The following is a 16,458-nucleotide window of genomic DNA, read 5'->3' on the forward strand; positions in this document are numbered from 1 at the left end:
ACTCATTTAAGTATTTTTGTAATGAAAGGAATATGTCCGCAGTTACAATGAATTTACATCCTAAAATCTAATCCTGTCATTAATGACTTTTAATCAAAATTTGGTCCGCTTGTATATTTTGTACATTCCCACAATGAGAGAAAACGCAGACTTTGCATTTTTGCTTTTCCTGCTCACCTTCTGATTTCTGTTAGACATACGACATTGTCATTTTGACTGCTGAGGTCTGCATTTGTTGAGGATATGATCACAAGTGAGCTCAGAGCTCAGCCTCGGGTCAGAACAGAGAACATGAAGAGCTTTGAGTTTCCAACACAGATGAGACTGTCTCACACTCGCATCCTTCAGTTAGACGGCCATCACCAGTTCCTTTTTAACCACGGTACTCCTTCCGCTATTAGAGGCTTCAAGCGATATGTCCTCAGATGTCCGACAGACGGGCCTACGCACATTTCTCTCCAAACGCTCATGAATAAAACAAGCTTCATCAGGCATAGTCTCATGTGGACATGATAAAAACTCTCAGACTGTTTTGTTTCTGCAACCAAATCTCCAGTATTTACTCTGCAAATTAAAGAAATCATCTTGAATTATTCTCAGAAAGATGCCGTCGGAACTTCAGGCGAAGTGCAGAAATGAGCCCACAGTAGTGTGGAAAAGCGTCTGGTGGAATATGCGGAAATTGAATATTTGATCAGCGCTCAGGGTTTGATTGTGATGTTTGCGCGCTCTCTTCCCTCTCCGGGGCCCGATTCAAAACAACACCACGGTATACACATGTAATTAATTAATTACTCTTGGTGATGGTGGTTTTCATATCTTCATCGTGCCTGTCTTCTCTTAAAAACGTGCGTGTTTTTGTCAGTGGCTGGAGAAGGGAAGAAGCAGGGCCTGGTCCGACCGCAGACATCTAATTATAGAGGCATTGATCTCTCACATCCAAAATAGAAATCCAGGCTTTTTTATGAATAATTGATCAAATTGATATGATAGCTCCCTTTCTAATTGTTTAGTTGTTAATATTTCATGGATATCATTTAAGTTTTACTCGAATGTGACACTGTTTGGTAAATCTCTATTTAAGAAAAGTGCTTATCTGTTTTATTTTGCTCTTTGTTGTTCATACTCAATGTACTGCTTTGACGAGCCACAGTGAAATCGGCTGTCGTTTCTCTCTGTGATTGTAAATAACTGCTAAATAACCTGACCGTTCTTTAAATTCCGCCAAAGTCTAATTTCCTTGATGCAAATGGAGTAGTTTTAATTGTGATGCTCACACAGGTTAGTTGTCATTAAATACTGTATAAGCACTCACACTTTTATCTGTATTTATTTTACAGACGTGTGTGAGTGTGTAGGTTGCTGGACTAAAGCCACAGCTCTGTGTATGTGTGTGTGTGTGTGTGTGTGTGTGTGTGAATGTGAGTGTAAAGTGAATTCCTGATTCAAAGGGACATTTTTCCAATTGTGGGGTGCTACAGCAAATATCATGTTTGTCGTTTGGCAAGCGGCTGATTTATCACATTTCCCCGAGCTCTGACATTCAGATTGCTTTTGATTGACGTGGACGCTCAGGACACACACACGCTTATTTACAGATATTCATATTCTGAGCGTGTTGAGTTTGTGTAAGTGTGGGTGTTCATATACGCCCGCCTGATTATTTGACTCCACACCAGTTCGCATTAAAAGAGACTACAGTAGTTTGTTTTTTTCCCTTTAGTTTTCACTCTTTCTTTCGCTTACTTTTGTCTCTCTCACACACACACACACACACACACACACACACACACACTGATTAAAGCGCAGTGATGTTGAGGTGCATGAGTGCACTAGATAAACAAGATCTCTCCCAAGGCTGTTCTAACATCCATCCGTTTCACTGAAAACTGTGAAATACGCTTGTTAAAGAACAGTGTGTGCACTTTCTGAAATACTTGCTTACATAATTCTATAAATATTACATATATTTCAATTAAAAATATATACATATATATATGTGTGCATACATGCATTGTGACATATGCATACAATTCAGCATGACAAAAAAAAAATAATGTAGTGTTTTGTCAGGCTGCACAAGTTGCTTGTCAGTGAGAAAGCTAGTCTTCTGATATCAGCTGAGCTACTGTCACATACTACAAATACTACAACTTAAAGTAGATAAATGGTGCATTTATCTGTCAGTCCCTCAGTTTCTTCCTCAGAAACACACACACACACGAACAGAGAACCTGTGATGCTGTACACACAATTCTAAAGTCCTTTTAACTCGTTTCTGACCAGTATTCATTGCGTAGTTTAAATTGCAGCTGTATTTAGTTGAAACTGTAAGATGGTGATTAGTGTTGATTGGATTGAGCAGAGCAGATTTCTCAGGAGAGAGGCGCAGGTACACAGCTACGGGTGCTTTTGCTGCTCCTCCGTGACCTTCTCTCCTGCACTGCAGCGCTGTAAGAGATTACGGCCGGAGTAATTAATCACAGAGGATTATTACGACTGTTGTGTGCTTTTATTGAGAGGCCTGAGGCTGCAGATGAGGATTCTGCACGGGTTTGGGATCGTTTGGTTTAAGGGTTTGTTTTAAGGAGGGAGACAATGCGAGTCTTGTGCGTCCTTGGAGTGTTCTTGTCTTTTATCGATGTGAAATCCCTCTCTCGCATGCTGCGGCGTTGTGTGTGATACTGTATCGTTCCTTTGCTGTATGATTTCTGGATGTGTATGTGAACCATTGTGCAGAATTTGTGGTACCCCAATAAAAAATTTTATTTAAAAAAATCAATTAAATATTCATGTATTAGATATTTCATAAAGATGTTATGATCCACTTAAACCCAAATCATTACTTGAAATAATAAAAAGCCAAATATATGAGTACTTTCTGTTATGAAGTGGCTGTTCTTGACCTTAACCCCTAATTTTCAACTAAAAATAATTTATTTATTTTTTGTATTTTAGTTTTTTAAGATCTGTTTTGTAATAATGATTTTAAAAGAAATAAGAAAAGAAAATGCTGTCTCACACTTTTATTTATTGGCAGAGCTTTATTTTAGCTCTATCTATTTTTTTTTGACCAGAAAGTGAGATGGCATCATGCATTTATGATTAGATCCCATCATTTTGAAGTACAGTAAATGTGCTCCAGAAAGTGGAAAATCCAGTGTATAGCTATTGAGCTGTCAATATTTTATGCAATTAAATAGACATTTTGCCAGGCATGTGCTGGCTAATTTTTTTTTTTCTTGTTTTTTTTTTGGACCTTAAAAACGTGACTTTATCGAACAGTCACTACTGAAGCAATCACTTCACTACCAAAAATGTATTATAAGTTTTAGTCGTGATGTGATTATTTCAGTACTGACTAAATTTAAATAAATAAACATAATCAAAGGATCAGGAAAGACAAAAGAAAATCAGGCAAGACAAACTGTTACAATTTAAGCGTACTGTAAATATACTGAAAAGTGAGCAGGTGTACTCAGATTTTTGAATAGTACCGTTTATTTTGCCGTTTTAAAATTATGGTGATTTCTACTTTTGTGATGTGTTTGTCCTTCTGAAATACAATAATGGTAGGAATAACTGATATGTCTTTAATATATTTACTTTTTCTTTTTAGATTGTCATTTTACAGCCTTTCCTGTGAAAATATTTTAGAAAAATCTGTAAAAACTAGTGCTGTCAAACGATTAATCGCGATTAATTGCATCCAAAATAAACGTTTTTGTTTACGTACTATATGTATGTGTGCTGTGTTTATTTATTATGTATATATATAAATGCACACACATACAGTATATATTTTGAAAATATTTACATGTATATACATTTATATATTTATATTATTATAGTTTGTTTTATATATAAATATATTTTATATATAAACATAGCATATTTTTCTTAAATATATACATGCATGTGTGTGTATTTATATATACATAATAAATAAACACAGTACACACACATATAGTATGTAAACAAACAAAAAAATTTATTTTGGATGCGATTAATTGCGATTAATCGTTTGACAGCACTAGTAAAAACATATTTACAGGGTGGCTGAAAATAATAGATAAATAGATAGACAATAGATAAATATAATCCTGTGCATAGTGAACACAATTGTGCATGTATGTTTTGTTAGTGACAAATAGTGGAAAAGGGAACATATAGCAGTATGAAAACTGAGTGTTATTTTACTACAGCACTATGATTCAAGTGTGTTTGTATCGTTTACTCCACGTTTTCCTGCACTGAAGTTCTCAATCGCACTCCTTCCTTTGAATGCAAACTTTGCCAAACAAACCTGCACAAATCAACAGCATCGCAGCCCGCAGCAGCTCATCTGTCCTGCTTTAGCGTGGCTTCAGTTCGACACTCCCGGACGGATTTCACAGGCGCGCGCTTGATTCAATATCCTATCTCACATGTCCGCTTAATGTCATTTCGGGAGCCGGTAACCTCCTTCAGTCGGCGGTGTTATATCAATGAATTGCTGCTGTGTAAAGAGGGACAGAAAGCGGGTGAAGGAGATCTGATTCTGCGTGTGGCTCTACGGTTGCGGATAAACCTGATAAAGCAGCAGCAGCGCTTGATTCAATCTAAATGGCGGGCCCCTCTGAGCCCCCGTGTTCAACGCACCAGCACTCCATCAATCACTGATAATGGGCCCCGGCCATTTCTCTCCCATGTTTGCCTTATTGCATCGGATTCTAACGAGCTATCGCTGCTAATCAGCCCACTGGATGAAGGAGGCGGATGGATTTGTTTCTGTGTGATCATTTCAATGAAACATAGTCCTGCATGCCTACATGACTCTAGGGGCCCCGAGCTGCAATTACACATATAATCACAATTGAATTTCAGCCGAGGCTCCATTATCCATCCTGCCAACCAAACTGGAATTAAGTGCAGATGAAGTGAAAGTCGGATGGCGGCGCGTTATCTAATGCTGGGAAGAAGCATCATCAGCTTCGGCGAGTAATGTACAGACGGATGACAAAGGAAAATCTGGGGATCTGTTGAAAGCCGTTCACACCGAGAATGATAATTGTGCTGATTACTATATCAGCATCCACACCAGCGAATGATAACGCTCTGTTTATTGTAAGCACACACTGAAATGATGTCGTCTGCAGCTTTAAATGCGGGTGGATTCTGATTGGCTGTCAAGGATTTTAATGTTCATTCGTTCAAAAATAAAAAAAAGTTCTGAAAGTGATTCCAACAGTGTCATTAAATAAATATAAATATCAATGAATCAATCAATGGGGCTGCACATCTGATCAAAATAAGATAGAAATTATCATATCAAAGGTCGTAATCTAATAAAATAAGTAAAGTTTTTTTGCGCTGCTCTGTGCATGTGCAGGTTTTATGCAAAGTTTCAGCATCTCAAAGTGCGTCGGTTCACAGTAAATGCTGCTTTTCACAAACTCCATCACTTATGTGCCGTTTGGGAACATGCATTTTTGGTGCGCTTGGTTCACCTTGCTTCACATTTTCCAACATATCTGTCGACCGAAGTTTACAGAATTGCATCAGTATTCTGCCAAAATAAAAGCTTGAGGGTTTTAACATTTGAAAATGAAGAATTTAAGATAACGTTATTTTTTTATAATTATGAAATCTTCATTTTTAAAGACTCTGCAAGTTGGCTTCAGCAGCAGCAATATGAGATGTCACCATATATAACAAAATAATTGCATTATATTTTTTTGGCCATGTTGTGTGCAGCCTTGTATATAAATAATTGTAAAAATGAAAACAAAGTAAAACATTTACTGAAAAAATAAATATTTTACATGCATGTCACTTGACCATTAACCAACCTCAGAGAGCTGTTAAATTATATAGAAATATTAACACAGAGTGAATATTTAGTGTGGGCACTAAATATTAAAGTGTGGGCATCCGTGCCTGAGAGGGAAGGGTCACTGCAAATCAATGCAACATTGTTCTGGCTGTTCACCTTTTTCTGCAATAAAACCTTTCTGTTCTAATAGCAATGTTCAATGCTATATGAGATGATAATGCACCCATCCACAGAGCACGAGGGGTTACTGAATGGTTAGATGAGTATGAAAACGATGTGTATGATGTGTATTCAACCCGATTAAACCCCTAAGGAAGATTTTGGGCCAAAGTGTTAGACACTGCATGTTGGCCTTTCCTTGAAATGTTTACCCAGTTATGTCTTTAATAAGTCACACTGACTGCAATACCATCACAGGAGTATTAGAGGAAAATTCACACACAGAGCAAAGTGTGAAAGTGTCAAGTGAGCACTATTTCCATTCACTGTCTGTTTGTGCTGGCGTGTAGAGTCAAACCACACCATTGAAAAGGTCATTTACTGCTTTTGTTGATGAGCGGAGAGACAAACTGAGCTTGGAGAAGAGTAAAATATTCCTGCTGAAAAGACTTGTGGAGCGCTATTGTGAAAGAGAGTTCATTTGAAGTGATTTGTTAAAATGGTTGTTGTTATTATTTCTCATGAAATTGGTAGACAGAAACAGAGGGTTGTTAGAGTTCATCATCATGCCTTTTTCTAATGTCCACTCAAACGATCACATTATCCACTTGAATTTGGATTAAACACGGCAAACTGTACAATCTGCTGCTCTTAATGACCGTGATTACCCTCTCCTTTCACTTGAAAGTTGAAACTCGTAGAAGGTAATGTTATGAGGGACTCAATTTTGCATGACTCCTCTCATCAGCGAGTGAAACAGCAATAAAGGCAAATTGCTCCTGGGAGACACGAACGCTTTAGAATAAATTACGTGCGGGAACAGAGGTGTAATTAATTTACAGGCTGTATTGATAGTCCCCCTTCACTGCTCACTATATGTCTTCATCTCGGCTAACGTCTTCATTATTTGGAGGGCAGGAGAGAAGCGAGTCAACAGACTAAATGAATTGCCATAAGACTTGTACACAAACTGTTTCCACCGCGTAAGGATTTCTCTCAGGCTTTTAATTAGCACGCTGAAAAATTTTTTGATAAGTATGTGCTTAAGATGTGCAAACTGGGAGAAGTGTACATATGCAGAGAGACATTAAAGCATAGAAGACTTCTTAATCGTATATTAAGTGGGCTGTTTATAACTTATTACTAATATTGCATTGTGCTTTTTTCTTATTACAGCTAAAACCGATGAAGCACTGAAAGCAAAGGAGAGTATGAAAGAAGCCAAGACAAAGGAGGAAGGTGAGCCTAACTTTAAGATTTTTAACCTGCAGCTAACAGAAGAAACGTATAGAAGCCTGTTTCCACCAAGGAATTAAAAAAAAATAAAAAAAGGTAAAAACACAATTCTCACAATTCAGGGTTTTTCCTTGTAATTCTGAAACGTTCTGAATTTTCTATTGACAATTCTGAGTTTATATATTGCAATTCTGAGAAAACTAGTCAGAATTGTGAGATATAAACTCTTTTTATAGCTTGAAGAAAAAACTAAAGTTTGAACTGTTAGCTTAAAAAGTCACAAATTGCCATTTTTACATGTTTATCCTGTGGAGGAAACAAGCTTCCATAATAAAATTATACAGAATAATATAAGGCAATTATTTATAGCGTTCGTTTTTTATTTGCTTATTTGTTTATTCATTCTCATTGTGTTATAAGTGTGATCATATTTACCATCGTTTGACTGGATTTTGCCCACAATCACAAATTTCACACGAGGGTGAAAGATTTCCCTACACAGATTTCGCAAAAGGTCCAATGTCTATTGTTGATAATACAAATACAATTTTGCCAGACAGCAGTAAATGTGAACACATCTGCAAATCATATGCAAATCAGTATATTAGAATGATTTCTGAAGATCATGTGACACTGAAGACTGGAGTAATGATGCTGAAAATACAGCTGCGCATCACAGAAATAAATTACATTTTAACACATATTCACATAGAAAACAGCTGTTTTTCATTTTTAATAATATTTCACAATATTACTGTTTTTACTGTATTTTTTATCAAATTTATGCAGCCTTGGTGAGCTAATAGAATCATTTAAAAATCATGATGTTTCCAGATTTTGATGAGTATTGTATATGTTCCATGCAACCCAAGTTAATTATTGGAATGTGCTTGATTTATTTATTGTTTTACACTTTGCAGCTGACAATTTTTTAAAACGCTTTTCAAAAGCAGTTTTGTGGTGTGAATGGGCCTTATGTTTGTGACTGTCATATTCCCATGACATTTCCCATTAAACATTTGACATGCGCTGCTTGTGAAGCAATTAAGTCAAATTAATGAGGACATTTCTGCATGATATTGGCATCACTCTTAAAATGCGTTGATCTTGAGTGATAATTAAACGGGTTGCTTACGCATTCTTCCTGCCTTAGTGCTGGAAGGCTCTTAACACCACCTCACCAATGTACAAAAATAGTTACAATTACAGTCTTTTGGAAGTGTCTTTTGCCACCGAAAACTCAATCTCAGTCCTCCTGATCTGGAAGTGACAGGGTGAGCAGGTTTTGGTCTGGATTTAATCTCCACTCGCTCATCTGGCCACCGTTCTTCATGATGAACCGGCTCTGCTCACACATCCCTCACGAGACTTCAGCTTCACAACAATGAACAAAAAGAGATGGAGAAAACATAGTGCATACTGCTGGACAGCTGAGATTTGTGACTTTATGTGGCCCTGGAGCACAAAAGCAGTCTTCAGTCGCTGGGGTATATTTGTAGCAATAGCCAACAATACATTGTATGGGTCAAAATTATACATTTTTCTTTTATGCCAAAAATCATTAGGATATTAAGTAAAGATCATGTTCCATGAAGATATTTTGTAAATTTCCTACCGTAAATATATCAAAACTTAATTTTTCATTAGTAATACGCATTGCTAAGAACTTCATTTGAACAATTTTAAAGATGATTTTCTCAGTATTTAGATTTTTTTGCACCCTCAGATTCCAGATTTTCAATTATTGAAATTGATTTGCGATGGCGATTCATTTAAAAAAAAAAAAATCTACATTATATGATATGCTGATTAATGAATTAATAGCAAATGAATCGCACATCAGTTTGGGCTGAGAAATTACCTCCTAAAAGATAAAGTCATTATTGCTTTAAATGAGAAAAGAATTGAATAGGCAAATAGTACAAAAAGTAGCTTTAGAAAGAAATATTTGGATTCAACAAAAATATTTCTTACACATTCACTTTTAAGGCTACAATGTGGCCATAAAATGCATTTACAGTCTAATTACAATTGCATAAATAATTCTGAGAGATTAATGGCTTTTAAATTGGCATTAATTGGTTTAAAAATGAATATTGAAATATGAAATGGTTTTAAAAAAAATGAAATTATACTTTAAATATTAAACTAAATCTGCCAGTTGGTGGCGGTAAGTCACTGTCTTAATATGAGTTGTTGAATCATTCATTCAACCAATTTATTCAAACAGCTGATTCATTCAGAAACAAAGAAAGTGACTCTTTATGAATCAGTCACTGAATCACTGACTCACTTGATTCATTAAAAAATGTTGATTCGTTCAGTAATGAAACACCGCACAACAGTTCTTCTTTGGCTTTGATTGGAACCATTTTCTTTTGCCAAATTGAGCAAAAACGGATTTCTTTATTGAACTGTTGTATAAAATCAATATCACGTTAGAAATCGTGCAGGTTTTGGGGAAAAGCAATACTGTTGCTCGTGTGACATTGTTAAACTATATCATTCATATGATAGAAATATAAGACAAAAACTCATACAGGGGCATGTTTTTCCTCATATCTTGAATTTTAGGCCATATAACAGCATTCCCATAGACTACATCAAAAGTCTGAAGTATCATGTTCAACAGCAATGCAATGCAATATAACGTGACATACAACTTTAACAATTATTATTTTTCATAGTTAATCACCGTCTTTTGTTCCGTTTAATTATCTTATACAGTATTTTTTTTCTCAGATTCAAATCAGTGTTGAATATCTTTCAGTCCGTCACTGCCTTGCACTTCAGTCTATAACTGTTTTCTCTGACGCAGACCTGCATTCTGTCCGTATTCATGCAGATCATATATTTTAATGAGCCGTTTAACCCGTATCATTAGAGCAGCTTGCTCTTTCACCATGGAAAAGCGGAAGACTTTTTCTTAATTATGCTGTGTCGTGCGGGTCACCTTTACAGGTGTGTACCTCTCTGTGTGTGACCGTATTAGAGAATGATACCACCATTAAACATTTAGATGGAATTTAACGCCCCTACACACACACAGACTGCCCCCTGTATCCATTAATTTCTAATCTCAGTTTAACAAGCTGTGTTGTCATTCACAAGAGCTGTCTGCCAGAGTGCTGAACAAACCTGTGTGTGCATGAGAGAAAATCAGACAGTCAATAGGACAGAGGACGATCAGTGACCAACAGAGAGCTGCGTTTAATCAGATACATTTGCTGAATTTTATTGAATCTCCTCTGTAAACTTAATTAGAGGCTTGATTTATTATGGAATGTCTGGTAAGTGGTGCATAAATACGATAATTATTGCTTCATTAGTTTTGTTTTAGGTGGAAGTTGCGTGGAATTGGTTTGTTAATTTAGACTTTCCCATTTGCCAAGATTTAAATGATGTGAATTTTTTGTGTGTATAGTAAAAGGACATATGCATATTAGTACCTTTAGTATTACCTTTAAATATTTGTGAATAACTCCCTCAGAGAAGGAAATATCAGAGCAATATTATATCATCGCATTTCAGATGTTATTATTGTCATTGCGATATCCAGATTTTTTTGTCACAGCGGACAGCATAGCTGTCTCATGCTTTGTTGTGTCAGATATAGATGGGTAAATCTAGAGTAAGGTAATCTCTTTAGAAATCAGAATGATTTGACCTGTGAGCTCAACAGTAGTATCTCCTGAAAGACTGTTGTTAAATATTTAGCGCTCTCCCGTCATGAATACAAATGCTGTGTAAATGAGGGTCTACAGGCAGCTGACCCTGGGACTGGAGCCTGCTGAGTGGGGCTCATGCCGGCCTAAATTATTTAATTGTCATGACTTCAGCTTGTATTTAAAGGATCAGCTTTGAAATACGCCACCTGGTAAGCGACGCTCTTCACTGTCTCTTAGAGCTTTTCTACACAGTGTTTGAGAAGGACTTGGTTCGTCCACAGGGGAAAACTGGCTCTTTGTTGGTTTGACGCCACACGGTATTTCTGTTATAATGCAGTTTGCTTGTATCATCTTGAGCTGTTTACTTCATTGACACTTTTATGTGATTCAGTGGCCTTCAAAAGATTGGAAATGCACTAGGTTTCAAAGTAGAGTTCTGGACAATGTCAACATCAGTCCTTGATCAGTCTCTTGATCAATTCCGCAAACTAACTTGAAATTGTAGATGTTTGGTTCAGCACACCTTTAAAGTTTTACACATTGATTGCTTATTATGGATAGCGCATAACAGACCAGTGAGAACAGTTTATAAACAGCTCTAGTATTTCCCAGCAGCCTACGCTGGTCTTAACTTACGATTGTCTCTCAGCCAGGTCATGTTGTGTTTAGCTGGTTTATCCCAGCAAGACCAGCTGAAAGTGATCAAAACCTTTCAAGACTTAAATTGTCAAAACCATTGTTCTGCTGTTTAGTTGCTGTTTTCAATAGAATCAGTTAAGTCCATGATTCAATGACTCATTCGCCAGATCAGCTGTGTGAACAACTCTGTTGAATAAATGACTCAGTGACTCACCTATTAAGACATTGACTGCGTCCAAAATCACATACTGTGAGCAAGTACTATATGTTTTGCAACCTTAAAGTACTTTCTATATGGCATGCAAATGGGTAGTGTGAGTGAAATTCATGCATACACTACATCCGCCATTTGAACATTGTCATGTAATCTGCCAGCATCAGTTGCATTCATAAACCCTCCGAGTGTCCAAATGGAAAAAACGTCACTGAAGAAACATTTACAACAAAATACAGTCTACAACACTGCATATAGCTTTTTAAATGTTGGCTTTTTTATGTATTGTCACGTTCTCTGTATTCAGTAGTTCAGTCAACGTTTGTCTGACAAAATGTAATTGTTTGCAGTATGCTGAAGAACCCAATCTCTTGAATGGCACTTAATATGAAGCATAGTGTCTGCTTACAGTACGAGTGCATTCACTCATCTAAAAAAAAAAAAAAAACTCCTCTTCCTTTTGATTTTGTATTTCCCTTTAAGGAACACTTACTAGTTATTAGTTTGCAAACCAGCTATTAGTTATTGGATGTAAATGCAAAAATGCTACAGAAACTGCCTGAAAAACAAGATTGTGTTACTAGAAACCGCTAAAGGTCAACGGTTTAAAATTGCATTTATCAAGGTATAGTTCTGACATTGTTCATCATTGCAAGCCCAATGGAAATGTAATATTTGAAGTCAAATGTGTCTCTCATTCAAAGCAGCCATTTTCTCTACTTCAGTGATTAGTTATGCCTGGCTTATAAGCAGTGAATTAGTATTGTAGACCCAGGGGAAATAAAATTGGCAGAAAATCAGAGTGAGAAGATTTAATTATCACGTGGAGACCTTTTCCGTCGACCGGCCCACTGAACCCAAAAAACCTAATCCGCCCGGACATCAGCCTCCTCCTTATAATTTGTTTCCCATGCAATCATATGCCAAGCAATTACTGTTTTATTGATTTTTTATCGCTGCAAATTTCAAGTTGTTTTTTTTTCTCTCTTTCGAAAAGCCTTGGTGGCTGATCCCTTCCCTCTTCTCCCAACTGAGTTTAACGTAAAGAAAAAATTGCACTTTGTGCAATCCTTTGTTCACCTGTATTGATGCTCAGTGGTGCAATGTAACAAAGTAATAATACTTCGTTACAGTACTTAAGTATTTTTGGGGGAGTATCTGTACTTGAGTTTTTATATTTCAGCCAACTTTTACTTTTACTTCACTACTTTTCCTAATTAAAATGTATACTTTTACTCCGATACATTTCCCTGAAGCATATTCGTTACTTACTACAAAATAGTCAGAAGTCAGAAGAAAAGCAGGTTCGACGAATCAGTGGTCTGGAGTTTGCAAGTTAGACTCATGCTCGTGTGCAAACAATTGCGCGCACAACCGTGGATTATTTCATTTTCCACTCAAGTCGAGGCTGGTGTGTGCGATATACAGTATATCTGCGATAATATGGTAAGTGTTGTTGTAATGATGTGCGATCTGACGTTATCGAGTATATCATCAAATGCAATCACACACACTCACGTGATTTATTAGTCTAATAAAACTCAAAATTCAAGGCATTCTAAATTGTAAATGGCAAAAATGCTTCTGAATGCTTTTTATACCTATATATCTGTATCACACAAAGAGTACAGTTTTTCTGCAGATATCAGCATGAACACATTTAATAATCATTTTATACAAGTTCAGTAACGTTAGCAATAAGTGACTTACATTTTAGACATAATACTGCTTGTTATTGCTCAATTTTGCCAACGAAAATAGTTCCAAACAAAGATCACAGCACTGTTTTGCGTCTCTGAGCAATGGACGGTGTTTACTTATTGAATGAATCAGCTTTTTGGACGAATCGGTTAAATAAATGATTCAGCGATTCACTCATTAACACTGTCGAATGCTTTGTTTCTGAATGAATCAGTCGTTTGAATGAATCGGTTGAATCTCAATGACTCACTCATTAACAGTCACTTGCTGTCACCTACTGGCGGTTTTAATTTCACATTTCGACTATTTTTTCATGTTTTAAAATCATTTCAAATATAAGTATTCAACGTATTAGTTTAAAAACAAAACATTATTTATGCATCTGTAACTGCAGGTTAAATGCATCCATGTCTCCTCTGAGATACATAAACTGTGTAAATACATCTAAATGCTATTTCAGATGCAGATTCCAGAAATGTTTTCTTATGTTGGAATGAAAGACACTAAGTACCAGATGAAGTGCTTCTTATTCTTACCCAAAAAAATAAAGTCAAAAAAAGTTAAAACTGAGCACAATCTTGCTACTCAAGCTGTGTATGAGCATTTTTATATATATTTATTTGCTTTTCCATTTTGCATTTACTTGTACTTTTACTTTCAATACTTAAGTACGTTTAAGATTAAAAAATACTTTTCGCACTTAAGTACAATAAATATCACATACTTTAAGACTTTTACTCAAGTAATATTCTAAACGGTGACTTCAACTTCTACCAAAGTCATTTTCTGGTAAGATATCTGTACTTTTACTTGAGTATGGCTTTCAGGTACTTTATACACCACTGTTGACGCTAAATATTTAGACATAGTATGCCAGTGTCTGCAGTTGGAATATTTCTCCAAATGCACATGGAGCCTCACATCCAGCTCACAAACAACTGTGCATGTTTCAAGTCAAAGTTGGATTCAATGAATGGATGATTGACACCCATTTTCTGCACTGGACATTTAAATGATAGAAATCAGTTTTGTTTGTTTTTTTCCTTTCCATATTCTATTAAAAATATGCACAGTTCATTTATTGATGCTTCTCAGAGCCCCACCCTAATATCACTGCTGCCCAATCATATATTAGAAACCTCATTCTCAAATGAACATGCATAGCATCGAGAAGAACCTGCATTGCCTAAGAGCCATACACTTGTTGATAGTGCACCAAGATATACAGTAGTGCAATAGTAGACATGATACACAAATTGAGTACTTTTTATTTTGTTACCAAAATTATTATACACTATCAAAACATTAAACTTCAATATACTGAAATTATCAGTTACTGATGATTCAAGAGTGCAAAGAAGTGAAATAATATACCTTATAGTATTTAAAAATAAGGAAAACTTGTAAATACGTGGCAACAAATAGTATAAATACCATGTACAGATGTCGCATGGGGCAATAAAAAGGTGTAAATATTTTAAGGGGAAAATTTTAATTTTTTTTCTATCTATAGCAGCAGGGAAGATGCACGGCTATTAATTTGCATTATTTTATCTAAAATCATTGACCTCATACAGACGTAGACATATAAACGCAGACGTGTCCACATTCAAGCATTTCATAGGGCTCTTTACTTCACAAATAACTGGCAGTCATGATCTAAATATGATTGTCTTTTACAAGAAACAATACCAAAATTTGGCATTTGTAACTTTTAGCACCTTCAGTCCTGCTCACGTTCAAGCTCTGGCAGTATCCTGGCTCTTGGCTTATCTTGACTGGATCCATGAATCAGTGAGCTGTTGACTCAATCGAATCAGTTTGATTCACGAATGAATCGTTCGGTGCAGTTTGTGAACAGGTTCATTGGAAAGAATCAGCTCATTCACGATCTGTTCAGTTCAAAATAATGAGGAACGATATGTTTTTATGAAATGTAGCAGAGTAAAAATTACAATATTATGCTTTGGAATGAAGTGAAGTAAAAGATCTCCCAGAATAAAATACTCATACTGTGCTTGAAAAAATGTACTCTCCACAACTGCATCTAACCCATGTACAAATAATAACCAATCAGTTTTTGTTTTTTGACTGTTCACACTTATTTTTATTTCTATGAAGCTTGTCTGAGTAAAGGATTCATCAGCTTATTTGAATATGGGTCAAAGACGAAAAAGGGTTTAAGGGTTAAAGCATAAAAACAGTGTAATACTGCTTTAAAGTGTTGTTGTTTTTCCCCCAAAAAAATTCTGTTTAATTTAATTGCACTTTTGTTTTTGTTTTTCCGAGCAAAAAATACATATCATACATTTTCCCCTGATTTACAGAAGACACCCACTAAAATATCATTCAGTGTAACAATCTTGTCAGGCATATTTACAACAAAAATCAATTTATGACGTATTAAAAGACTAATTACTCACTATCCTAGGTTTTGCCCATTTGTCAGGAAGAATTTTTTACTGATTTAAAACACAATCAAATTTAATATGCTCCCTTATTCTTTTATATATTTTAATATGTACAAGTCAGAATAAGCATGTTGTTTGAATTTTTACGTAAATATTGTGTTACACTGAATGACAATGTAACATTATTTCAACCAAATTGTAACATTTTATTCTCCAAAAACTTATTTGAAACCTTAAAAGTAGACATTTTACTTACATTTAATGTGCTTTCAATGGACATAAAATCACTTTTGTAAATTTATTTTGATGCGGACATCTTAAATGTCTTTGCTTAACATCTTAACATCCATATGCAGTGAGACAGTTTGAAATGTGCTGAGGTTTGGGAGCTCTGTTAACAGCTGTTTGTGTGTATTGTGTTGAACATGTTCTCTTGGGAGGCTGGTGTTTTAGGGTATTGAGCATGAGGGTGGCCCAACCAAACCCCCCCCAACACACAACACACAACACACACACACACACACACACAGTGTGGCCTCTCAGAGTGACTTTATTAAGCGGTGCTCATTATGAGACTGTTAGATTGTCATATGCTGATATGTGAGAAGGTGTGTT

At 35.8% G+C, this 16,458-nt stretch overlaps 1 protein-coding gene across 1 annotated transcript in view; it reads left to right on the forward strand.

The window, feature by feature from the left end:
• Positions 1-243: 243 nt before the first annotated feature.
• LOC107708328 (serine/Arginine-related protein 53-like) overlaps positions 244-16,458 on the forward strand; it is a 38,299-nt gene continuing 22,084 nt past the window's right edge. The window contains exons 1-2 of the mRNA XM_016512521.1: positions 244-382; positions 7,151-7,213. Coding sequence (XP_016368007.1) covers positions 244-382; positions 7,151-7,213 — 202 coding nt within the window. The remainder of the gene's footprint in view (positions 383-7,150; positions 7,214-16,458) is intronic.

Source organism: Sinocyclocheilus rhinocerous, unplaced genomic scaffold (assembly GCF_001515625.1).
Source record: "Sinocyclocheilus rhinocerous isolate Xijiao unplaced genomic scaffold, SAMN03320098_v1.1 scaffold1017, whole genome shotgun sequence".
In the NCBI taxonomy this organism is placed as follows: Eukaryota; Metazoa; Chordata; class Actinopteri; order Cypriniformes; family Cyprinidae; genus Sinocyclocheilus; species Sinocyclocheilus rhinocerous.